The sequence below is a fragment of the Helicoverpa armigera genome, chromosome 13 (genome assembly GCF_030705265.1).
Source record: "Helicoverpa armigera isolate CAAS_96S chromosome 13, ASM3070526v1, whole genome shotgun sequence".
Classification (NCBI taxonomy): domain Eukaryota; kingdom Metazoa; phylum Arthropoda; class Insecta; order Lepidoptera; family Noctuidae; genus Helicoverpa; species Helicoverpa armigera.
The window spans coordinates 3,968,130-3,991,405 of NC_087132.1; the positions used below are offsets into that span (position 1 = coordinate 3,968,130).

The following is a 23,276-nucleotide window of genomic DNA, read 5'->3' on the forward strand; positions in this document are numbered from 1 at the left end:
TTCACCTCTACGCCGGCGATAAAGGCAACACAGCTGCACAAAACGTCAACAACGTCAAAAATATTTTTTAGTTGTCATTTTGAATTGTGGGAGTGTGGTGTCGCTTGTGATTTAAATTGAAATTACGCTGTTAAAATAAAATTGTACAGCGTATTATAGATGCATTAACAAAGTATCCGCTCGATACTTCATAAATTGAAAATATGAGATCGTGGTAGAATGTATTTAATTTACATTGCTTTCAAATAACAAAATATTATTTAACAACGTTCGTCATGGCTCGCTTCCTGTCGGAGGATAAATTAAAAGGTTTCGAAAAATACAAAGTAAGTGCTCCTTTGTATATTCACACCGTAACATACATGAATTTAGGATAAAAATAAAAAACAGTAGTGATTGTTAAGTTATAGAATAATATGTAATTTAACTGCACACATTTCCGGCATAATATTTTTTTGCGGTGTTTTGTAAATTTGAAATATACTTTTGTTTCAGTATAACTCAGTGGATACTAGCGTCCTGAGCAATTATGTTATGCACCCATTTTGGAACTGGTGTGTCCAGGTAAGTTTCCACTCAGAATTTATTATATTTTGTTCAATAATCTAACATGATACCAGCAACCATACCAATAAGAAATCAAAATATATTTGTATCGAGTTATTTTGTCTGCAGAAATATTCTAACTTGATTTATTTCGAAAACTGCACTAGCTTATGTCAATGCTTGTTCTTACTGAAAAATATATTTTCTTGACTCAAGTACAAATTGTTTGGAGTTTTATGGGATACCGTTTATATATCCCTGCATTTTTGTTTTCACATTCTTAAAAACACCTTTTATTGTGTATTGATTTCACAATTCCAGTGGAACACAACAATAAAAAAGTCCTTGTTTTTACAGTTTTGTCCAGTATGGGTGGCTCCCAACCTGCTGACTTTCACGGGCTTCCTACTCACAGTGCTCAACTTCTTTGTCTTCTCATATTATGACTACGGTTTCTACGCCTTGACTGCCGAGAATGTCTCCAAGGATTACATTCCATCATGGGTGTGGGCCGTTTCAGCAGTAAACCTTTTTGTGGCATATACGCTAGGTAAGTTCTTTTTTTTATATTGTGTATGCAATGGGAGTGAGACTCTGTAGGGTGAGCTTAATTTGTGGTATTGAAAAAGTTGAAAGGAAATCTCATAAATTCAAAATGTTATCAATTGAATCTTTTGAAACTTTAGAATCTAGAATTGAATGTTGAGTTTTTTCAACAAATGTGGAGGAAGTATCAGAATAGCGAAAGTACAGAGTACCATAAATATGTCATAATGCAATTATTTATGTCTTCTTTTTAAACAAGTCAAAGAAATGAGAAAACTACACATTTTCCTGCCAAAACATTTGAAATACCTACTGGAATTGCAGGCTGATATACCTTAAGATTTTTCCCAATAAGGCAACATGTCTCATGGACATGTCTTATGTCATGTTTCTGGTAATCCCACCTGTAATGCTGGATTGCAGTCTACATAACTAGGTACTCTTAACATACATGTAATGAACTTAGGCTGGCAATACACGGACCGCTTGAAGCAGTCAGGGACAAAAGCTTCAATCTATGTTCTATGGATGCACATACACAAACCACTTGAGTAGTTGAGTAGATTCGGGCAACAGCTTCAAGCTGGCTGCTTCAAGCAGTCCGTGTATTGCCGGCTTTCGGTGTATTAAATTGATGACATTTTGAAATTAGGTATAATGATTTTCAATATTATTATCCATTAGATGCTTTCATCACTATTAATTATTTAAATTTTTATAATTAATTATTTAAACCTCGGCATTTTATCTAATAAAGGTACGACATTTGAGATGTAGGTATGAAAACAGAATAGGTACTAACGTCATAGGTAAACTTTGATATAAATATATCGTGTGAATCTTCATAATCATGAATATCTGTTAATCTGAGGTAAATTAAATAAAATAATTTTATTATTATCTATTGTATATAAAGGAGGTGCTAAACTAAATTTGTTTAGAGTATAATAGGTATAATTACCGGCACGGATATTGAGCTCTCGGCGGAAGAGTGGGGATCGCTTTGCGCACCTGTACGCATAAGGCAATAAGGCAGTAAATCGCTTCTGCGCAGGTGAAGGTCAGGGCTCAATATCCGTGCCGATAACTGTAGGTCACTGTATAATCATAAATATAAATAAAAAAACAATTTACTGTAGTAAGTTATTTTTGTATATTATCCTTCATCAATTGTACCTATTAGAAATGCGAAAATAACTCTGTCTGCCTGTCGAATTTCACGCAAAAATTACTGAACTGATTTCCCTCGGGACGCGGATGGAACCACAGGGGTTGCAACATGCAATTTTAATTGATTTTGACAATAATATATTGCCACGCGGATGTAAAAAGATAGGCAGAATTTGTTCCGAAGATAATAAATCTGTTAAATAACTTAAACACTGTTCACGATAATGAGTGTCACCGACACTCGCGATTACTCGTGAGAAAATAAAAGAGTTATTCCCAATTTGTCATTATAATAATCTTCCACGCCGATTTCGGCAACGGCGACCACTTCGACCCTAATGGCGTGCGTGTGCTCTCATGTGGCTGGAGTATCCAATTTTGTGCGTGAAAGTCCGCGCACACTGCGGACATGCATAAGCACAAACATTTCCCAGACGCGCGAATGCAGTTCCTCGCCGCCGTACTTCAGAAGTTCACCTGGTATAAGGTCTAGGCCAACCGCACGCTGATTTTGCTGTTGTTTGATGGCACAAAGCACCTCATGTTTAGACAAGGCATCATCCAATTCTTCTGCTATTTGAAGTTGAGGCAAACTGTCTATGTAGTGTAGATCGGCTGTTCGATCTACATCCCACCCAAAACAAAAATGTGAAAGACTGCCAAGTTCGATAATATGGGAATGCTTCGCCTATAAAAGAAGTGAGATCTGAATAAGTACCAAGTTCCATACACATACCTCAGTTAAAAATAGTTACTTTTTAATGATGTTACTTGGCAAGTTTTCATACACCTTGTTATAAACCTACTAAACGCAATGAATCAAGTATTTAATTTTCTATTAAAACTTGCCAAGTAATCATCATTAAAAAGTAACTATTTTTAACTGAGGTATGTGTATGGAACTTGGTACTTATTCAGATCTCACTTCTTTATAGGCGAAGCATCCCATATTATCGAACTTGGCAGTCTTTCACATTTTTGGGTGGGATTTCATTTATTTTGTAAGGTTGTTTATTTTATTTTTTCTTATGATGAAGTTAGTTAAAGAAATGTCTCATTTATACTATCTTTTGGATTTTTTAATATGCACTATGTTTCTTACAAAGAAATGAACTAGATTAACTATGACTAGATTTACCAACTGACTGACATGACATGTTATCATATATTATGTTCGTGGATCAAAGTTACACATTCGTTATTTTCGAAAGTGATTCACACTTGGCCGTTTTCAGATTTTTACTTTACTTTGACTAAATACAAACCTTTGTACCATTCGAAGATATATTATATAAATATAGATAAATTTGGTTCGTTTTAGTTCCTTAGGGGTATAAAACACCTTCATTATTTTGAAACCGACTCACACTTGGCCATTTTCAGATTTTTCCCTTTACCTTGACATAAAGACCTACCTCCATGCCAAATTTCAAGTCAATACGACCATTGGAAGTGGTCTAGGTTTTTGATGAGTGAGTCAGTGAATCAGTGAATAAGTGAATCAGTCAGTGAGTGTATAGTAAAAATAGCGATTTTCTGACGTCAATATCTCAAGACCTACAATAGGTATATTAATGAAATTTTGTATTCTAGATAAGTGAGGGGGTCTCAACAGATACTAGAAATTTGATATGCGTAAATAAAATAGATTTTGAGTTACAGGGGGGTCGAATTTGGCCCGAAATGGTTCGTGTAATATAACCCACGGCCGGTGTGTCGCCTTTTTTGCTCGAACTTGGCGGACACACTGCCGTGTGTCTAGATTAAGTAGCTTATTGAAGTGTTCTGCCCAACGATCTAACACTTCATTTTTGCTTTTCAGCAGACTTTTACCATCCAGCGACTTCAGTGGTACCTTTATGAAGTTGGTGGGACCCAGGAGATTGCGAATTTCGCTATAGAAATCACTGAGCTGATTACTATCAGCAAGCCACTGGATGTATTGAGCCTTGTCTTGCCACCATTTATCTTTAGTGTGTCTCGTGAGTTTACGCAACTCACGGTCACTCTCTCTTATAAGTGCGCTGTTATTACTGCGCTTGAGAAGTTCTCGGTGTTTGGCAATAGCTTTCAGTGGCGAGGCGTCTTTATAAGCCGATTCCCATCGGCTTCCCTTTCGAATTTCAAGAAAGAAGCATAGGTATAAATTATAATATAGGTATAGGTATAATTAATATAATCATTTAAACCACACAATTTAAATATGTAGGTATAACAAAACGCCTACCACCGTAAAAAAATTGTCTATAAATTACTTGAAACATTTTGCTCTTACTAAACAAGCCGCGGCTTCCTTCTCCATACAAAACTACGCTTGCGTGACGTCATCCACGCCGCGCCGCGCGATGTTCGCGGCATATGGGCGAGCGGTAAGCCGGCTCACGGAGCGGGTTCCAGCCAATCAAAACTCGCGAGTGAACGAGAAAGAACGCGTCAAGAGTAGAGTAGCTATATCTGTCTACGCGCGAGTGACAGCGCTTAGAGCTCTCTTAAATATGTAAACAAACAAATCAGACAAATTCACTCTCATTCTTCTTATTTTGTTTTAGATAATACCATTAACAATTTGTTCTTTGTACTACTTAATTGAATTTATTAGTGTGTGTATCATTTAGAAATAACATAGTTCGTGTGTGTACAATATTTTATGTTAAAGTGTTTTAGTTACATTATATCAACATAGATGGCGTTGTGCATTTTTATGCAAATCCTGAATCGCGGTGTTAAGATTCTCCGCGATTTAATGACCCTACTTGGGAATTGATAATTTTTGTGTTCACCAAGTACATAACTTTGATTGATTAAGTAGTTGGCAGTCAGTATCATTACTCCCTACTAATCCCCGCGCAATCGCACTGTGACCTGGTACTCAGTACAAGTACAGTGTGTGTAGTGAAAAAAATAGAGGGACCTACGTTAAAATGAGCTATTTTGATACGCAGACAGTTTGCATCAGGTTTCTTTTTAGTGTACCTACTTTTAAAACTTAACTAGGATAGCATTTATCGCATAAGACGGTTTTCCGACAGATTATTTACTTTAGGAAGGAACTTATTTTTCAAGGTTAAATTTTGAGAATAAAAACGTTATAAAACTCGGGCACGCCGCTCGGGTGAATTACCTACCAATAATACGTCAATATTAAAATTTCTAACGTCCTGACGGATTTATGAAACACATACCTACGATAAATATCAATGGCTAACAGGCCGTTGTAAATTAAATACTTAAAAGGTATTGTTTCTAGTGCCAACTTTTCTCAGATTCTAGTAGTTAATATACCTAACTAAAGATAATAAAGTTTTATAGATATTAATAATCTGCCGAATTCCTCGAGAAAACATGTTCAAACTATCAGTCTCTCAGTCAGTGCTAAAAGGTGGACTGAGAAATTACCTCCATTACCTCTCCCCCCCATCCCTGAGTACTCCCCCCCCAGTTTTTTTTTGCTGCGGCTTCCCTATTTCATTAAACCACCCTTCGCCACTGATAGCTTTAGAAAGAACTTCGTCGTTCTCATCAAACCAGTCTTGCTTGCGATTATTTTTTAGACCTATGGTGTTAATGGCTACGTCAAGAATGGACGACGATAAAGCGTTCCAGTCTGCATCAATATCACCGGTATTTTGATGAGAGTGTATATCACATGCCAGCGTTTCAGCGTATTTGCTTCGGGGTCCCGGATGTTTGAGTTTCTCAATGTTTATGTTCTGAGGCTTTTTCCTGCTAGCCCTGAATGGTCGCCGAAGGCAAAGACGCAGTTTGGTGACAATTAGTCTATGGTCCGTCCAGCAATGAGCACCGCGCATAACACGAGTGACTAGGACCTGAGAGATGTCTCGCTGCCTCGTGATGGCATAGTCAATGAGGTGCCAGTGCTTAGATCGTGGATGCATCCACGTAGTTTTGTGCTTAGCAGCAAGGCGAAACATGGTGTTTGTGATTGTAAGTTGGAATTGAGCACATAAACTAAGCAGCCTCAGCCGCAGTAAGCAACATCAACTCTAATGGCCAGTTGGCCATTAGAGTTGATGTTGCTTACTGCTCAAAGAGAAAAGAATGACAAACTGGGACACGTTTTTTATGGATGCCAAATCACTAAAATGACGAATTGGGCATAACTCAAATAAAACGCAACAAATTATTATTTCGATCTCCCAAACTATGACTTTATTTATCTCCATAGGGCAAAAAACATACACGATCATATTTTCCTACTTGTGTGAAATTAATAATGGGTGATTTTTTTGCTGGTATCTTTTTGGCAACACTGTTTTTGGCAGATCTCGCGTGAATCGTGTCTTGTGTCATTGTCAAACTTGTTCAGTATGGTCTATAATTTAACCATGAATTGACTTATGAACGAACAACGCTTGCAAATTATTGAATTTTACTATCAAAGACGACAATGGCCGAAACGTTACTGTGAATTGCGAATGATTGGCGATTTTTTTTTGCCCAAAATGGAAGAATTGGACATGCCTGACATGTGGTATCAATAAGACGGTGCCACATGCCACACGGCACGCGAAACAATGGCCTAATTGAGAGCAGGCTTCGGTGAACAGTTTATCTCACGTTTTGGGCCCGTCAATTGGCCGCCTAGATCGTGTTATCTAACGCCGTTGGACTATTTCTTGTGGAGCCAGCAACGATTGACGCACTGGGAGCCAATATTGAAGCATTTATTCGTAATATACCGGCTGATATGTTGGAGAGAGTGCCGAAATTGGGCCTTGCGAATGGGCCATCTAAACCGGAGCCGCGGCCAGCATTTACATGTAATCATCTTCAAACATTAAATTATATTGATCGTTCTATTGACTCCAATAAAGATTTCATCAAATTTTTCAAATTTTTTGTGTTTTTCTTGAAAATCAAATCCTATACCTCTTAAAAAATCACCCGTTATGATCTCGCTTATTGCCATCATCAATGTTAGGTTATTAATAAAAGTAATTATAATGAATGTTAATGACTAATTAGGTATTATTGTCAGCTGTTCCAAACAAATGCAAAGCGACCTCGTATTAGCAACATTGAATAAAGCCATGAGGACTCACGCAGTCGTGTAAAAATAATGCATTTAAAAGATTATGAAGCCGCTACATCGTTATCCTACTCTACTAACTAACTTACTTAGTTGACCTTTAACATTATTGGAAATAAATTTGCCGTACGTGGACGTACGCATAATAGCTATTGCGTAAAATAAATAGATGTTTTATCTGTCTAATTACTAATTATACCTACAAAATATTACACATGTGTTGTTTATCTATTTGTGATTTCAATAACCTCCATAATAATATAAGCAAAATCTGATTTGCTTTATAGGAATATGACATAACTCGTATTTTGGCTCACGTCTAAATTATATATTTAATTAGAAAATCCACGGATAGATAAGCAATTGCAATCTACAGTTAGTGTCTTCAAGCAATAGGTACCAAATAACCACTATTTGTAGGTTCGTTCAGCCTGCAAAACCAAAGAGATTAAATTAGTATATGGATAATGTTCCCCGAATCTTTCAGGGTTATTGGACGTTACCAATTAAGAGGTTGTATGAATTGCGCAGATTCCATACTCGATATAGGTATCTATCGTGAGTTTTTTCTGCTTCTTCTGCAATCTTTTTTCGTGTAGATGTAAGACATAAGTAACGCAGTTTTTTTATTGCATGATTGACGTGTTTCAATCAATCAATTCGATAATAAAATAAATTTAGAAAAAAATATTGAGTATTGGACTGTTTCCACTTTACGCATTTTCATATAAAACACACTCAATTTATAGACTCATAAAATATAGGCAGCGCTCGCGCATAATCGGAATGTAAAAATTCTGACGTCATTTTAACCAACGCTTTGCAAATAGGCGCCAAAGCGTATGACGCGGTACGTGCTAAATATACCGAAATCCGTGTAAAATTAGCGGTTTTATTGTTCTGTGGTGGAATTATGCGTACTGTAGTTTCATAGAAACAACAACATACATTCGACAATAAATAAACATATCCTGCTTCTGTAATGGTAATACGGTATTAAAGTGATCCAGGACTTCAAAAAAACTGCCTATATCCATCCATTTCTCTGTCCTTCAGTCAACTTTTAAATACCAAATGTAGATCAAAGAAACCACCATTATTTAAATAAATCACTTCAACAGAAAATTATTTTTCTACAATAAGATCTTGTGTGGATTACTTACAATAATTTTATTGAGTTGTAAGTAAAAATGGTAGGTAATAAAAACCGGAGAAAATCGTAAAACGTAACGCAGTAAACAACAATGGTATTTTTAAGTATTATCCGTTTTATAAAACTGCAATATTATTTTATCGTAGATGCAATTATAAATCTGTACCTACATATAATAAATCTGCAGAGAAATTATTTTTATACACTGAATATATTGAAAAAAAAAATGGCCAGCGTGCTACAGGATAATAGATAATAATATAATTATCATGGAATAAACAATGCTTGTATACCTACCATTAAACTGCAACAAGTGTTGCACTTTGATATTACGAGTACTTCATTACTTTAATATTTTTATTTCAACTTGGCTTGTTTACGATAAAATATAAGTAGTGTTTTTGGAAAACAGTTCAGCTATGTATTAGTAACTAACAGAAATCCAACAAATTATTATTATTTCTGTCCCCTAGCGGGGTGACTTGGCCAAAATCTTCCACCAAGTTTTAAAAATTCTGAGCTGTGCTACCGCTTGTTTATTCGTCTATTCCATATGTAGGATCTATGTTCATATTTGGTAGTGTAATATGATGTGACGGACATGTAAGGTGCCATTTATAAAACCTCACCTCCCGCCAGTAAATTAGCGTGAAACTACACACATATCTGGTTACCCCTTCTAAGAAAACAGTCGTGAACGTGTTTCATGAAAGAAATCAAAATCTAAACACAGTAACTATGTGCGATTGTGTTGGTCGCCGACTGATCTCTCATTCTTATTGTTGCCCTTTGTTATCTAATGTTAAATTTAATGTGTCGACTGATAAAACTAGACGTTTCATCACATCCTCGTTGCTTTACTAAAGTTCAAACTCAAATATGCATTATTTGTTTGTATTTATAGATAAATCGTTACAAATATTTGTATTTGTGTCTCGTTGTCAGGTTTTAATGAGTAGATAATTAATGAGACAAGTGTTGAACATTTTATGATAAGTTGGATGTAAAAAAAGTTTTAATATGGTCCATGTTTAATACAGGACGACTTTGATATAGTCTGGGTTTTAACGTCATTTGATAATTTCCTAGTTTGAATTTAGTTATAAAATGGCACTTCTTAATTAGGGGTTGATAGAGAGCCTGAACTTAACAGTATTAATTTTTATGTAAGCTCAAAAAACTATCACATATGTCATTAATAGTTTGTGCTATTTTAAAAACCCACTCGTAGATTATTTGATTGTTATGTAAGTAAATAATTAGCACTTACACGAACGTATCACTACGAATATTAATAAGTTCTGTTATCTTCACGCTCTTGGCCTCATTAGCGAAAACTTTTAGATCATACTAATAATACTATCTGCTAAATTCTGAAGGTCAAACACTCGGCGGTCATTTTGGATCCAAAAACGACTGTGTTTTGACCAAAGATTTTTGGGTTTATGTTGGTTTGAGCACGTTTTTCTCTAAGGTATTCTACTCCTGACAAAATTACGCCGAGTCTTAAAATTCTAACCACTTTGATTCATCATCTTCTAAATCTGCAACTGTCGAAACTGTCGAAGTCCTACTCGCAAAAATATTATGCTGCATAAGTAATTCAGAAACTGACGCCAGACTACACTGCTTGGCAGTTTTTTTACTCTACTTATTGCTTATTATCAAAAAACTCATTTAACATTTTCCTTTCATTTATTATTTTTTGAAATACCTACCTAAAAATCTAAATAGTCGCTTCAAACAACTACTTGTTTTCCAGGTAGATAATAGAACTCGGATTTTATTTTCGAGTGATCCCAATCAGTAAATTGTTCAGAATAACAATTACTAGGCATTTTCGCACGTTGACGTTAATTACTTGCATAAACAGACCAAATTAAGTACTAAATCGTTGAACGCAGAAACGAAAATCCAGTCTGGTAATTTATTTCTGTAGGCTCACCTTGACAACCGGTTTTTTGAAAAAAGGTTAATATTACAATTTTAATATCCTTCATTGTGACGAGTTTTGCAAACCTATTGTTATTTGGTATAATAAGAGTAGGTATGTATGTAGATATGATTATATTCCGAGTATATCTGGGCGTTCATTCAATCAGTAAATCCTGAATGGAAAGTGGCGCGATGAGTTCAAAAGTACAAAAGATTTATCGGCGGTGGGCGTGCTACACACGTGGTTGTATGTTCGGCTGCGCTCGCGCACCGCACCGGTGTGCCTGACATCAAACACAGTGTCACATTTACATCGACACTCTTAACCGTGATCACAGACGTTAACCTTACTTTTAGGAAAATGTTTACCTACACAAATCAGCGTGCTCGATGATGATACGTGGTTTATCTATAATTGTTTTGCAAATCGCAATCGGAGCATCATTATTAACGTTTTAAAAATAACACGAATTTAAATTCGTTCCTTTTACTTCCTGGTTCAGATAACTTATGCAAGTTGCATTTCGAAAAAAGTTGAATGTCAAAGAACACAAAACTAAAAGAGGATAACAAGCCAATTGAAATAAATTAACATGGAAATTACATCCTAGTAGAATTAGACCGGACTTCTTGGATTCGCCACCTTGCTTAGCCTTATAAAGGAACTCTAGTACTTATAGTTATAGGTCTTACAAATCAGCCGTGTATTATTTCAGATGGCATCGACGGCAAGCAAGCTCGCCGGACCGGCACTAGTGGACCACTGGGGGAGCTGTTTGATCATGGACTGGACTCCTATTCTGCCGTCCTCATACCAACCTTCCTCTACAGTATATTTGGCAGGTATATCAATAACTTCTTATAAAATAGTAAGATTAAGGTCTACCTCACAGCTGCAAAGTATAAAATCTGAATTGCAATCAAGCAACTGACTTATTTATAATCAGGGCTGCAGTATTCTTAGAGGAGTTTCCACTGCCTTGAAGGCAAAGGTCGAATGCAGAAACACCGTCGCTTTAGTCAATAAGAGCACAATGTTTAATTTTCTTAGTCTAACCAAAAAGTCGTTTCATCTAACAATAAGTTGGACTATAGTTTTTCGCCAATTTATCCTTATGCATTAATTTTTGACACTCATTATAAAATATAGGTAGTATCTTAAAAATGCTAGTATCACATTAACGATGCAAATTAGTTGCTTATGTATGACGTCCAAATGAACTTCTTGTTACACCTAACACTAAGTTGGACTATAGTTTTTCGCCAATTTATCCTTATGCATTAATTTTTGACACTCATTAAAAAATATAGGTAGTTATCTTAAAAATGCTATCATCGCATTAACAATGCAAATTAGAAGTATGACGTCCAAATGGACGTAGGTATAATGACTAGATGTATAATTTTTCAATAATTTGGCTAAATAAGTCGCAAGAGGGTTGCACGCAATTCTACATACCTACCTAGTTCCTAAACAGTAATGTGGACTTTGTTGAGCATGCATTTGTTTTTAAACGGTTTTATTTAGCTCACCCTGTTTGTTTTATTTATTATTTATTCATTCTTGGGTCAAATTTAGAAATTGAAATTTCAGAACCTTCCTGTTGTCAGATTGATCTGAAATTTGGTACACACCTTTATTGCCGATGACAATACAATATAATAATATCAATAACATTGCAAATCCAAGATGGCGGCCTCTACAAAATGGCGGATAACTTAGGTTTTATCAATCCCATCAACATGTGTATCAAATGAAAGGTCTCAACAAGTAGAATACAATTTACTATGCAAAATTGAAATCTAAGATGGCCGCCGCTACCAAATGGCTGATAACAATTTTTAAACGGTTTTATTTAGCTCATCCCGTTTGTTTTATTCTTGGGTCAAATTTAGTAATTCAAATTTCACCCTCTTCCTGTCAACCGATTAATCTGAAATTTTGTATTCACCTTTTATTCCGATGACAATACAATATAGTAATATCAATCACATTGTAAATCTAATATGGCCGCCGGTACAAAATGGCGGATTACATATTTTTCCACAACCCCTCAATATGGGTATCAAATGAAAGGGCTACACAAGTAGAATACTGTCAGCAACCCCAGCGGGGCCCAACAGGGCCAAGGCCTGCCTGGGCTGCGGGATTGTTCGGAAGAGTTACCGTGGCCCTGGTACATAAAAGGCCTACGACGAAACATAACTATTTTTAGTCAGTAAGAGTCTGGCACTCCCTTACCGCTGCTGACCCAGGAGGGGTCACTTGATGATTTTTGGCGTCGTTAAAAAAAATGTCTTTTTTTTTTAATTAGATTGTAATAAATTATCAGGTAAGAGACCGTGTAATAATGATGCACTAAATGAATTAGATAGAATGAGGAATATTCGGTAGGCATTTTCATTAAATACTAAAAACTAGAAAATAAAAAATCGGTAAAAAAACTTTTAAGTCAAACGGTTTTATCTTATGTGCACTGAAAACTAGAAAATAAAAAAAAATAGTTACTTACCTGTCACCCTACGTAGGTGATCTTGGTCATATTAGACTAAAATAAAAACGTGGGGCCCCTCTAAAATCCTACCTATGGCAAAGCATATCTTTATACTTTGGTAGATCATGAGCTCGGCGTTCGCTGGTGAAGCCGCTACGGCTGATTATTGATTGTCAAAATCTCCAGTTACGATTATAGTAAGTCGATGCAATCCACACCTATTATACCTCTAGAAGAAAGTACTACAGCAACAGTTAAGGGGCCCCACGTTTTTATTTTAGTCTAATATGACCAAGATCACCTACGTAGGGTGACAGGTAAGTAACTATTTTTTTTTATTTTCTAGTTTTCAGTGCACATAAGATAAAACCGTTTGACTTAAAAGTTTTTTTACCGATTTTTTTTTGGGTGACACGTCATGGTTGCGATACACGAAAAATTTGTCACGCGATCCTCAAGATACGTAGAATTCTTTAGACTTACCTAATAGGAATGTTGGTGTTTTAATGAGTTCTCCTACCGTACCTACCCCTTCTGCAAAGAAAAGAGGCGTCGATATTATTGTATTGCTGGAGACTTGACTGTTCAGGTTAAGAATATGTGCAGTAAATAGGTATGTATACCTACCTGAGTTAAAGAAAAAGCAATAAGTAAATTGCTATGGTTAGCAAATTGAGCAGCGATTGCTGACGGTAATGGCCGTCCTTGACCGTTGACTTTTTGAACCCAATAGCTGTGTACTTGCAAAGAATATAATTATGTGCGGAAAAAAAACAAGATAATGTAAGACGTGACATCCATTACAATAGGTTAATGTTGTATAGGTGCAAGCAAACTCATGTAAAATTACATAGGTATTGGTTTCGTTTAGGTACCTGATTTCCATTTATAGGTATTTGTTAATAAACAATGGAAGTCAAGAAGTCAACAAAATGTAGGTCATTAATATTGACTAATTGTTACAATGAAGGATTTGCATAAATTACATATAACAGATATGTACCTACTATAAATCCTTTCACACAACCACAAACTCACAATAGTAGAGCGCTCTTACTAAGAAAGAACTCTTTAATGCAGATAATATCGTGTTGCCGATAAAGGGATTGTTCTGATACGCAGCATGCAACCATATCATACAGAATGCGGTGCATAGGAACAGTGGCGGCCCTAGGGGTGTGCGAACTGTGCCATCGCACAGGGCCTCGCGCTTGGGGGGGCCTCGCGCTACAACCCACGCTAATATAAAAAAAATATAATTAAAAACTATACAGGGTTACTGGTACGTAGACCGCATCCTTTCATGAGGTGATAGTATAGGTCAATACGGACAAATTCGACCATGGGATACACTGGGCAAAAGTTAACCCGTTTCAAGATCTATAAATAAAAAAATGTGCATTTTTTTATTTATTTCTAATTCATTCTGCGTTTACTTTTTGAGTCCTCAATTTAACAAAAAGTTGGAACACCAAAGTAACAAAAACAACTGGCTCTCGATCCAGTCACGGATTCTTTTTATTTGTGCTTAAGAGGACGAATTGGAATTTTTGGCCCAAGGATTTCAATTTTTCTCAGTAAATACAAAACGGATCAAAATACAACTTGGTTATCTGAAAGTTCACGATATAAACCTTATTTTGTTTGTTGTAGAAACATGATTAGGTAACTTTTATAACAGAGAAAAATATATCAAACATACCTCTTTTTAAAAAGAGATTCACATATTATGGGCATACGGGACCGATTTAAGCCTCTTAACTTTTTTAGTAGTTGAGTATATACATACTCTTTAAAATTGTAGAAGGAATTTTTATCAAATTATCATTTCTAAATAATAAAATTACAAAACCATTTTGTCGCTTACGACTTTTAGTTATAAGCTAGCGCGCGTATTGTTATCCTCGCCCCGCTCAGACGCTCCGACCCCTTTTGGCGCCTTAGATGCGCGTGCCGGTTATGGAATTATTGTTGACCACTTCCTCGCCTTAATTCCAAGTTTAATTTGAAAGTCCTTAAACAAAGAATTTTAAAAAATTCGCGCTCGCTACGCTCGCGGCTGTTCACTTGACAGTACCTTTCCTTCTAACTTGATTAGAGTACTTTTATGTCCCAAAACTCAAAAATTTTTGTGCTCGCTTCGCTCGCGGCTGTTCACTTGGCAGTAACTTTCCTTTTAACTTGATTAGAGTACTTTTATGTCCCAAAACTCAAAAATTTTCGCTACTGTAAAGTATTTTCCCATAAAATGTTTCTAATTTCCTGCAAATTTACATTGAGCATATTTACGACATTTTCAATGTGACTATATTTGAAAGCTAATTTAGGAACAATGTTTTTTTTCTGTTGTTTATGACGAACTCGACAGGTTAATAGTTTTAATGGATACTGAAAAGTTTCGCCTATCAGCGTGAGTGACAATTTAGATAGGGTATCGTAAAAGTGCCAGAGCCGTTAGATTGAATATCCTGCACTCAGCTTGATAGGCTTATCGCTAGGGACCGGGACTCTATCTACAGGGCCTTTCTTTTTGAGCAATTTCATAAATTGATAGTGATTGTCATAATGCAATGAAACTATTACATTTAAAGAGCCTTGCTTGGTAGTTAAATAATTAAATAATTGATGACGTTTTTGATTAGGACAAAGATATCCTATACCAGTTACTAAACTAAGTGAAAGTGAAATACACCAATAAATTTTTTTTTTTTACATTACTTAATTTCAGAAATCCAGGCTTAGGGTGCACTATCTTGTCTAGATTCTAACCAATATCCAAGTTTTGTTTGACGCTAATTAGGTACATTATATTGTTATCAAATCGAATCATGCGTGACACGTGTTTGTACGTAGATAAATTCTATTTCTGATACCCCTCCTCCTCCCTCCTCCGAGCCTTTTCCCAATCATGTTGGGGTCGGCTTCCAGTCTAACCGGATTCAGCTGAGTACCAGTGCTTTACAAGAAGCGACTGCCTATCTGACCTCCTCAACCCAGTTGCCCGGGCAACCCGATACCCCTTAGTTAGACTGGTGTCAGACTTACTGGCTTCTGACTACCCGTAACGACTGCCAAGGATGTTCTATGACAGCCGGGACCTACAGTTTAACGTGCCATCCGAAACACAGGCAATGGTGTCTAAGATATACTTAGAAAGTACATACAAACTTAGAAAAGTTGCATTGGTACTTGCCTGACCTGGGATCGAACCCGCGCCCTCATACTTGAGAGGTTGGTCCTTTACCCACTAGGCCACCACGACTTACTACTATTTCTGATACATGTCGTAATATTTTGTTCTCATCAACACGGAACTTCCTAATTTTATCTGATAGTAAAATAAAATTATGCTTCAAATGATGACTGTCATAACTTTTGTCAATGCGTATTAAGGGTAAAACAAAAGGTAATATGATTTTACCTAAAGTACTTACTTGAGTAAATATTGCGTAAAATTACATCATTTCCAAATCATCATTACTAATACTTTTTACCGATTTTAGTGAAATTTGGTATTCAGAGTAAAACACATACCTAGGTGTTTACCCATGTGCGCAAAGTAGATTCGGTATCAGTATTAGGTATCAGAATAAATGGAACTAAAAATGTCGCTCTAAAAAGGACCATAATTAGGATTTTAATATGTTTATGTATAAGAAAATAAATGTTACCTACAGAATTTTATCCGATATTTTAAGTGGTTCACAGTTCAATAAAAAAAAAACTGCCTAAATTAAATAAAAGGTTCCTTTCACTTTCAGAGATGAAGTGAGCACGCTAAGGTTTCTGTTTCTCATATGGAACATCTTCTTCAACTTCTACCTGACGCACTGGGAGAAGTACAACACTGGCGTCATGTTCCTGCCGTGGGGATACGACTTCACCATGATTGTGAGTATAATATGTACCTACTTTGGATTCATATCATAGAAAACGATCAAAAGGGGGTTCTCGTTGGTAAGTTGGCGAAACTTGATGTCAACGTTTTCAGTCATATAGGGTGTTTCATAAATTTTGTTTCAAAGAGTTCAATCAAAAGAGGATTTTTATTGTACAGCTTATTAGACCTCTCACGAGATCTACATATTTGCTTTTAATTTAAGACATAACTCATCTAGTGTATTTTTTGATTAAGATAGCAGCTTTAATTATGATCTAAAGTGGCAGTTTTTATAAAGTGGGAATTCTGAAAATGGAATCATTAAGTTACTTTCGTGGTTTTCGTCCTTGATAGAAAGAAAGAAAGAAAATAAATTTTAGAATGATAGGAGGTTCTATTATGTATATTACTAGCCTTTGCCCGCGACTTCGTTCGCATGATATAGTGACTTCCGGCATATTTTTGGTTTGACCAATAGATGGCGCTATATGTCCGGAATAAATTTTATTTTTATTTTTGAAATAAAAACTATCCTATGTCCTTTCTCAAGTTCCAAACTATGTCTGTACCAAATTTCACACAAATCGGTTCAGTAGTTTAGGCGTGAAGAAAAGACAGACAGACAGAGTTACTTTCACATTTATAATATTAGTTAGGATTTATTATTTAATGCTTGTCTGCCAGGGTTCCTGCATCCTGCTACTAGTGACATCAGTGTTCGGTCCTGAGGCGTGGCACATTCCCTTACCCGGTGGCATCACGCCGGGCGTCGTGTTCGAGTTCGTTCTCTATTTCTCCGCTATGCTCACCAGCCAGACGGTCATATTGTGGAATATTTACAAGTAAGTCACAAAGTTACTCTGGTACTGGTTAGTTTTTATACCAACCTTAAGTAGACAGCATAGTAGAGTTAATTACATTCTGGGGTTACAAGAGCCTTTCAGATCTCAAAAATTGCCATTATTTTTTATCTACATTCCACCGTTTACCATTCCTTGGATACCATTATTAGGTACTGATAAGTTTCATCAAAATCCGTTCTGCTGTTTGCACATTAAGAATTAACAAACATACACACACTTTATTATATCAGTGTGAAGTGCACATATTTTAACTAATTAAATTGGCGGTTGTGAGTCACATAAGCGAATGCGCGTGGTTTTAAATATGCATGCATTATATTTACAACGTTTTTCGCCCTAGTCTGAAATATCACAATTAAATAGTTTTTATTTTATTTTTATTTAATTGGCTTATCAACAATTGTTAACACTTATACAATTACAGGAAAATCTTGTGTATACATAACTTAATCTAGTGTCACAATTTCTTACAGATAAGCACCACATGATATATATATATACTAGGACTGTAGGCTAATACTTTTTATATGTACAATGTTTCAAGATACAGGTTACAAGAAAGTGTTTTTTGTACTGAATCTAAATTAAACAAACAAAGCAAAAATTTAACTTAAACTAATACAAACAGAAAAGGAACCAAACTTAAACTAAACTTATCTTATCTTAGTAAATTAGAAATAGTTCTTCATACAAATAATTTATTGCCATTTCCAGATCTTATCGTGACGGTACCGGCAAGATGCGTTCGTTTGGAGAAGCAGTGCGTCCCCTGGTGCCGCTGTTCATATTCTTCGCGCTGAGCTCGGCGTGGGCCATCTACTCGCCCACCGACATCATCAACAGAGCGCCGAGGATCTTCTACATACTCACAGGAACTATATTCTCTAATATTAACGTAAGTATTGATTGCCATTAAAAATATTGTTGAATAAAGGGAACCCTAACTGCGATTGTTCAACTTCTCTCTATCTATTTCTATGTAGTTGGGTTTTGTGTACTTAACTGTGACTCGCTGAGAAAAGGACTTCAAATGAAATAAATAAAACACGGTTTTTGTTTATTTACTTTTATTCATGTAAAGTGTACGAGTATATCTTCAATCCGATACAAATATTTTATAGTAAAGTCTTTGTTTTGAAGTAAGCACTACACAGACACAACATTTTACTAACCCAAGATATCGATAAAATCTACGTGAATTGCAACGAATTGAACAAAGCCAATCAATGGAAAAGCCGATAAATCTAACTACATACAATAAAGTGTATTCTACAAACCTAGGTATTTACTTACATTAAAATGCATTCTACTAGCCGAGTTTTCAGCTGAATCCGGTTAGACTGGAAGCCGACCCCAACATAGTTTGGGAAAAAGGCTCGGAGGAGGATAGCCGAGTTTTCTAACTACATGTTTTATTCCCAGTGTCGGCTAATAGTGTCACAAATGAGCGACACTCGTTGCGAGGTGTTCAACGGTCTGCTGATCCCGTACGCGGCAGTGATGGCGGTGGTGTTCGGCTGCGCCGTGTCGCCCAACACCGAGCTCTTGTTGCTCTCTGCGCTGTGTGTTGCCAGCTCTATCGCGCATATCTACTACGGTACCAAAGTGGTAAGCAAAATTTTTTTCTAAAATGTCGAATTTGATAAAGGTGCAGTGCCTCTTGGAATATAATTATTTTTTTTTTGTTAAATAAAATAAAGTACCTATAATATGAGAAAATTACTATAAAAAAGATTTTTGAATTGGTAAATAGTAAATAATTGTATGTGTGACTAAATCCTGAATTACGTTTCTTTCCAGGTACAAGAAATGTGTGATCACTTCAACATCGAATGTTTCCATATCAAACCAAAGATAAAATAAGTTATTTATAATAGATTCCAATTGGAAGTTGTGAATTAATGGTGTAAACATAACTTATATGTCCCTAATACTCTTGTATTGTGGTTGTATTTAGACATAAAGGTATGCGATCATGTACCTTCCACTTTCATATTTACGGAAGTCAACAAGATGTGTTATGCCAATTTTGCCAGTGGAAATGGAGCAGATTTTTATTTACTTTTTATACTGTTGTTACTTTTTTTTTGTTTCTCGTTACCCAAATGAAATATGATGTGGATTGTAAATACGTATTTTCATATATTCTACATTTGAATGAATTACTGTGAAATGGACGCGTACCTTTATTGAACACTACCGTTAAGTACTTGCAGCTGTTTAGTGAGTAGACTAGCACAGTTTAAGGCCCTTTTAAACAACCGTATACTTTTGATTTTAGAAATCAAACCTGCCGTTTGGAGCAAGCATTTATCTTAATATAATAATTTATCCAATTCTATTTTCTGAGTGATATTTCAGATATATTAGTTCTATAAACTGAGGACCAACAAACAAAATCAACTGATTTTAAGGATGCATTAAACAACTATGGATTTAATTGCTCTAATTTTTTAAGTCTTGTAAATATAACTTTTAGTCCAGGGTAAAGTTTCGTAATTATGTTACTATGTTTGTAATAATATTGGGCGGGCATTTATTGAACATTAATTTAAGAACTTTTAGTCCTCATAGATTAAGACTAAATTAAAACGTTACTAGTAACGCTAGTCATGTTTATTAGATAATAAATTGTTACTCATGCCATATAATATGTCATACAATAGATGTGTAATATCATGCCAAATGTTTCCATTTAGATAAAAATTTAGTCAATTTTATCAAATTATATACTTTCTATTTAGTAGGTGTCTAGTGTACATGTATTTTTATATACTGATCTTCTTGTCGTAACTCAATGTTATAGATAGCATGTAATGTTATATTGTTAGCTAAACTTGATAATGATCTGAAATCCAAATCTCAGGTTGATATACGCGTTCCTCCTTTATATACATAGAAAATTATTAGTTTTTATTTGTGGGACAAGGTGTGAGTATTTTCCAATGTTTTGTGATGGATCTAGCATGTATAGTTGTATTCTCGCTAGTTACTACTAGATAATTTATAATTTTCACTCAGTACAGCTGTGTACGTAAATCTTGTCTTTTTAGGGCAACCACATTATTATCTGACAGTTTCACTTTCAACTACCCTAAACAAATGTTATATGCCCAAGATCAGTGCGATTGGGGCTTATTTCTTGCAGTGCTTCCATCAGTCGGTGGCAATAGGCTGATAATAATATGAAGAGTTTTCCAAACCTTCTGTCTGCAAACATCCAGAATTTTTTTCTTTATTGAAAAGAAAAAGTACAACTAAAATTACCAAGTGAATATTACTGTATGCTAATGTTTTTGCCCTAAGTCATCTATGGTATTTAAAGAGAGGGTTGCTCAATATTGTACCTGTTTTATTTTAATAGTTTTATTGTACGCCTAAAGGTTTTGAACTGGAGGGTAGGAACTGTAAAGCGACTCTGCCTCATCTACATTTCAAGTCTTGTATTGTCAATAAAGGACTTAAATTAAAAAATTTGGTTTTATTTATGACAAACTAGTGTGTTGTGGTACTTATAATTTATAGCATTTCTTGAAGCCCTTCTTTTCTTGAATTTTCCTGCAAGAAACCCTCTTCATGGATCACAATCATTAAATTAAAATCATATTATTCAATACAAAGGAGAATGGGCGAAGTGTTCAGATGTTGGTCTACTGTCCCTCTATTTATTAGTTTTATCATTCAAAAGGCCAACTTAAATGCAATATTTCATATTCATAAACCTTTGACGAATTGTAAGTATTTTAGAAGCTAGAACTTGATTATATTTTCGCTATGTTTTCAAGATTACGTTTTCAAGTGAATAAATCCCTTCTGTAGTAATGAGTCATATCATTCGAAAGGACTTTCCAAATGCAACATTTCTTAGTAATATAACACCCACTGATTGTCAATACTATACAACTTAGAGCAGATTTTAGACATAGTTATTATTTCATTAAACACATTATAACTCCCTTAATGACAACAAATGACAGTAGCTGCCATACAAGAAAATACATGAAATAAACTTTCTATTGATGTATCACTTAATGCTAGAGGAAGGGTAGACCAAAAGTCAACGCTCATAGTCCTTTTATTATGACTACAATTAACTCTTGGGAAGTACTATTTGTCTGTATTTTCCTGTTGCAGTTTTTGATAAGGCAGACAATAAATAACACTGAATATGTACTACTATATTATTAAAAATATATTGTTTTTACATCATAACAATATTCTAGTTCCATGAAAAGGCCTCGTATTTCAAAGTATCATGCTATTCAAAACTTATTGACATCAAAAGCCACAAAATTACCTACAATTCAAAACTACTTGAAACAATGAACATTATCATTGTACTTGTAAATTACTTCAACATGCATCAAATGCTCAATTCACTTGAATAGACATCCATGTGCTGATACCACAAATAACAGGCAATACTGCCTAAATTAAACAAGCAATTATTTAAGGATAACTCACAGTTTTATTACAAGGAACAACAATAAATATATCTCAGCATGAGGTTCTTAGTGTTTCATTTACTTCATCACCCAGTGACAACAGTTTTCTCCACTGTTCTGGTGTCATACTTATACCCTTCTTTCCTGGTAACAGTTCACCATTCTTCTCATAGAATTCTCTTATGTCTATGTATACCTTGCCTTTGAACTCCCTGATCTTTACTAATTTCTTCCCTTCTAAAACCCAGGTAGGCTCTTTATCATTTGTCCTGCTACCCATTTTGGCTTTCTTTTCTGCAGGTGGGTTTCTCTGGAACAATCATTTTTTTCATTAACATAACATTGCTATAAACTACCATCATCAAGTTGTTCTCTTCCATGTGTGCCATTAAAATCTTGATCTCTTTATTTTGGGTTTATTAACAGATGATAATAAAACAGACATTTGGTCTGTGATTATACATATGAGGCATACTGTCGGCATTGAGGGAATATAGCGTAAAGGCAACATATTGCACTCTAGGTTTAAAAAGAAAATGTTAGCCATTTTGCATTTACACGTGTTAAAAATATGGACGAAAGATCTACTTTACAGCTTTCCAATAGGAACCTTAGCTATTATCTATTTAAGTACCTAAAAAGTAAATGAAAACTTACATCCACTGGCCCATCATCGCTGTCGGAACTGCTGGAGCTCGCTTGCTTCTTATGTTTGGGCATTTTGTAGTTTGAAACAGGTTATCTAGAACAGTTAAAAAATATTGTGGTGATAAATATATAAGCCACGAATCCTGAAATATAATAACACACATATATAGTACTAACATTTATCTACAAACCAAGGATTTTCCTTAAGGCTATAATAATGTTTAGTTAGTATAATATTTTGCTTACTTACTGCCGGCAAATCTAAAAAAACATTCAACAAGAAAGAGAGAGAAGTAATTAATGTCAATGTCAAGTTAGAAGTCAGTGTCAGTCAGACAGCCAGGAATGGGTTGCAAGAATTTATTGATGTGTAAAAATTATTTGCATATATTTGCATTCATTCTAAGGAGAATATTAAGGTATATTACAGGATGTGGTTACATGTACAATTAAATTAAATGTTTTAGAGAATTTGATACTATTTGAGGATTCTTTTATCAAACACAGTTTAAAATATGTACGGTAACAATCCCTCTCGGTGACTG

The 23,276-nt window shown here is 35.2% G+C and overlaps 2 protein-coding genes across 3 annotated transcripts in view; one reads left to right on the forward strand and one right to left on the reverse strand.

The window, feature by feature from the left end:
• Positions 1-47: 47 nt before the first annotated feature.
• On the forward strand, positions 48-20,682 carry LOC110384363 (ethanolaminephosphotransferase 1). The gene is made up of 9 exons (XM_064037611.1): positions 48-326; positions 496-564; positions 904-1,096; positions 11,117-11,243; positions 16,657-16,786; positions 17,460-17,617; positions 18,353-18,533; positions 19,061-19,246; positions 19,439-20,682. Exons 1-9 carry the CDS (start codon positions 276-278, stop codon positions 19,499-19,501), a joined length of 1,158 nt encoding a protein of 385 aa, XP_063893681.1. The 5' UTR covers positions 48-275; the 3' UTR covers positions 19,502-20,682.
• Positions 20,683-22,083: 1,401 nt separating this feature from the next.
• LOC110384364 (RNA polymerase II transcriptional coactivator) overlaps positions 22,084-23,276 on the reverse strand; it is a 132,280-nt gene continuing 131,087 nt past the window's right edge. The window contains exons 2-4 of one of the 2 annotated variants that reach the window (XM_021345619.3): positions 22,909-22,984; positions 22,741-22,825; positions 22,084-22,393 (exon numbers count right to left, since the gene is read on the reverse strand). In XM_021345619.3, coding sequence (XP_021201294.1) covers positions 22,136-22,393; positions 22,741-22,803 — 321 coding nt within the window. In that variant the 5' untranslated portion in view covers positions 22,804-22,825; positions 22,909-22,984 and the 3' untranslated portion in view covers positions 22,084-22,135. The remainder of the gene's footprint in view (positions 22,394-22,740; positions 22,826-22,908; positions 22,985-23,276) is intronic. The other variant, XM_064037609.1, reaches the window with a different exon arrangement.

Bases quoted from the DNA above. Each gene is read 5' to 3' on its own strand.
- LOC110384363 (XM_064037611.1), top strand. From the start codon at position 276: ATGGCTCGCTTCCTGTCGGAGGATAAATTAAAAGGTTTCGAAAAATAC. The intron at 565-903 runs GTAAGTTTCCAC...TTGTTTTTACAG, and splicing joins TTTGGAACTGGTGTGTCCAG to TTTTGTCCAGTATGGGTGGC. The intron at 18,534-19,060 runs GTAAGTATTGAT...TTTTATTCCCAG, and splicing joins CTATATTCTCTAATATTAAC to TGTCGGCTAATAGTGTCACA.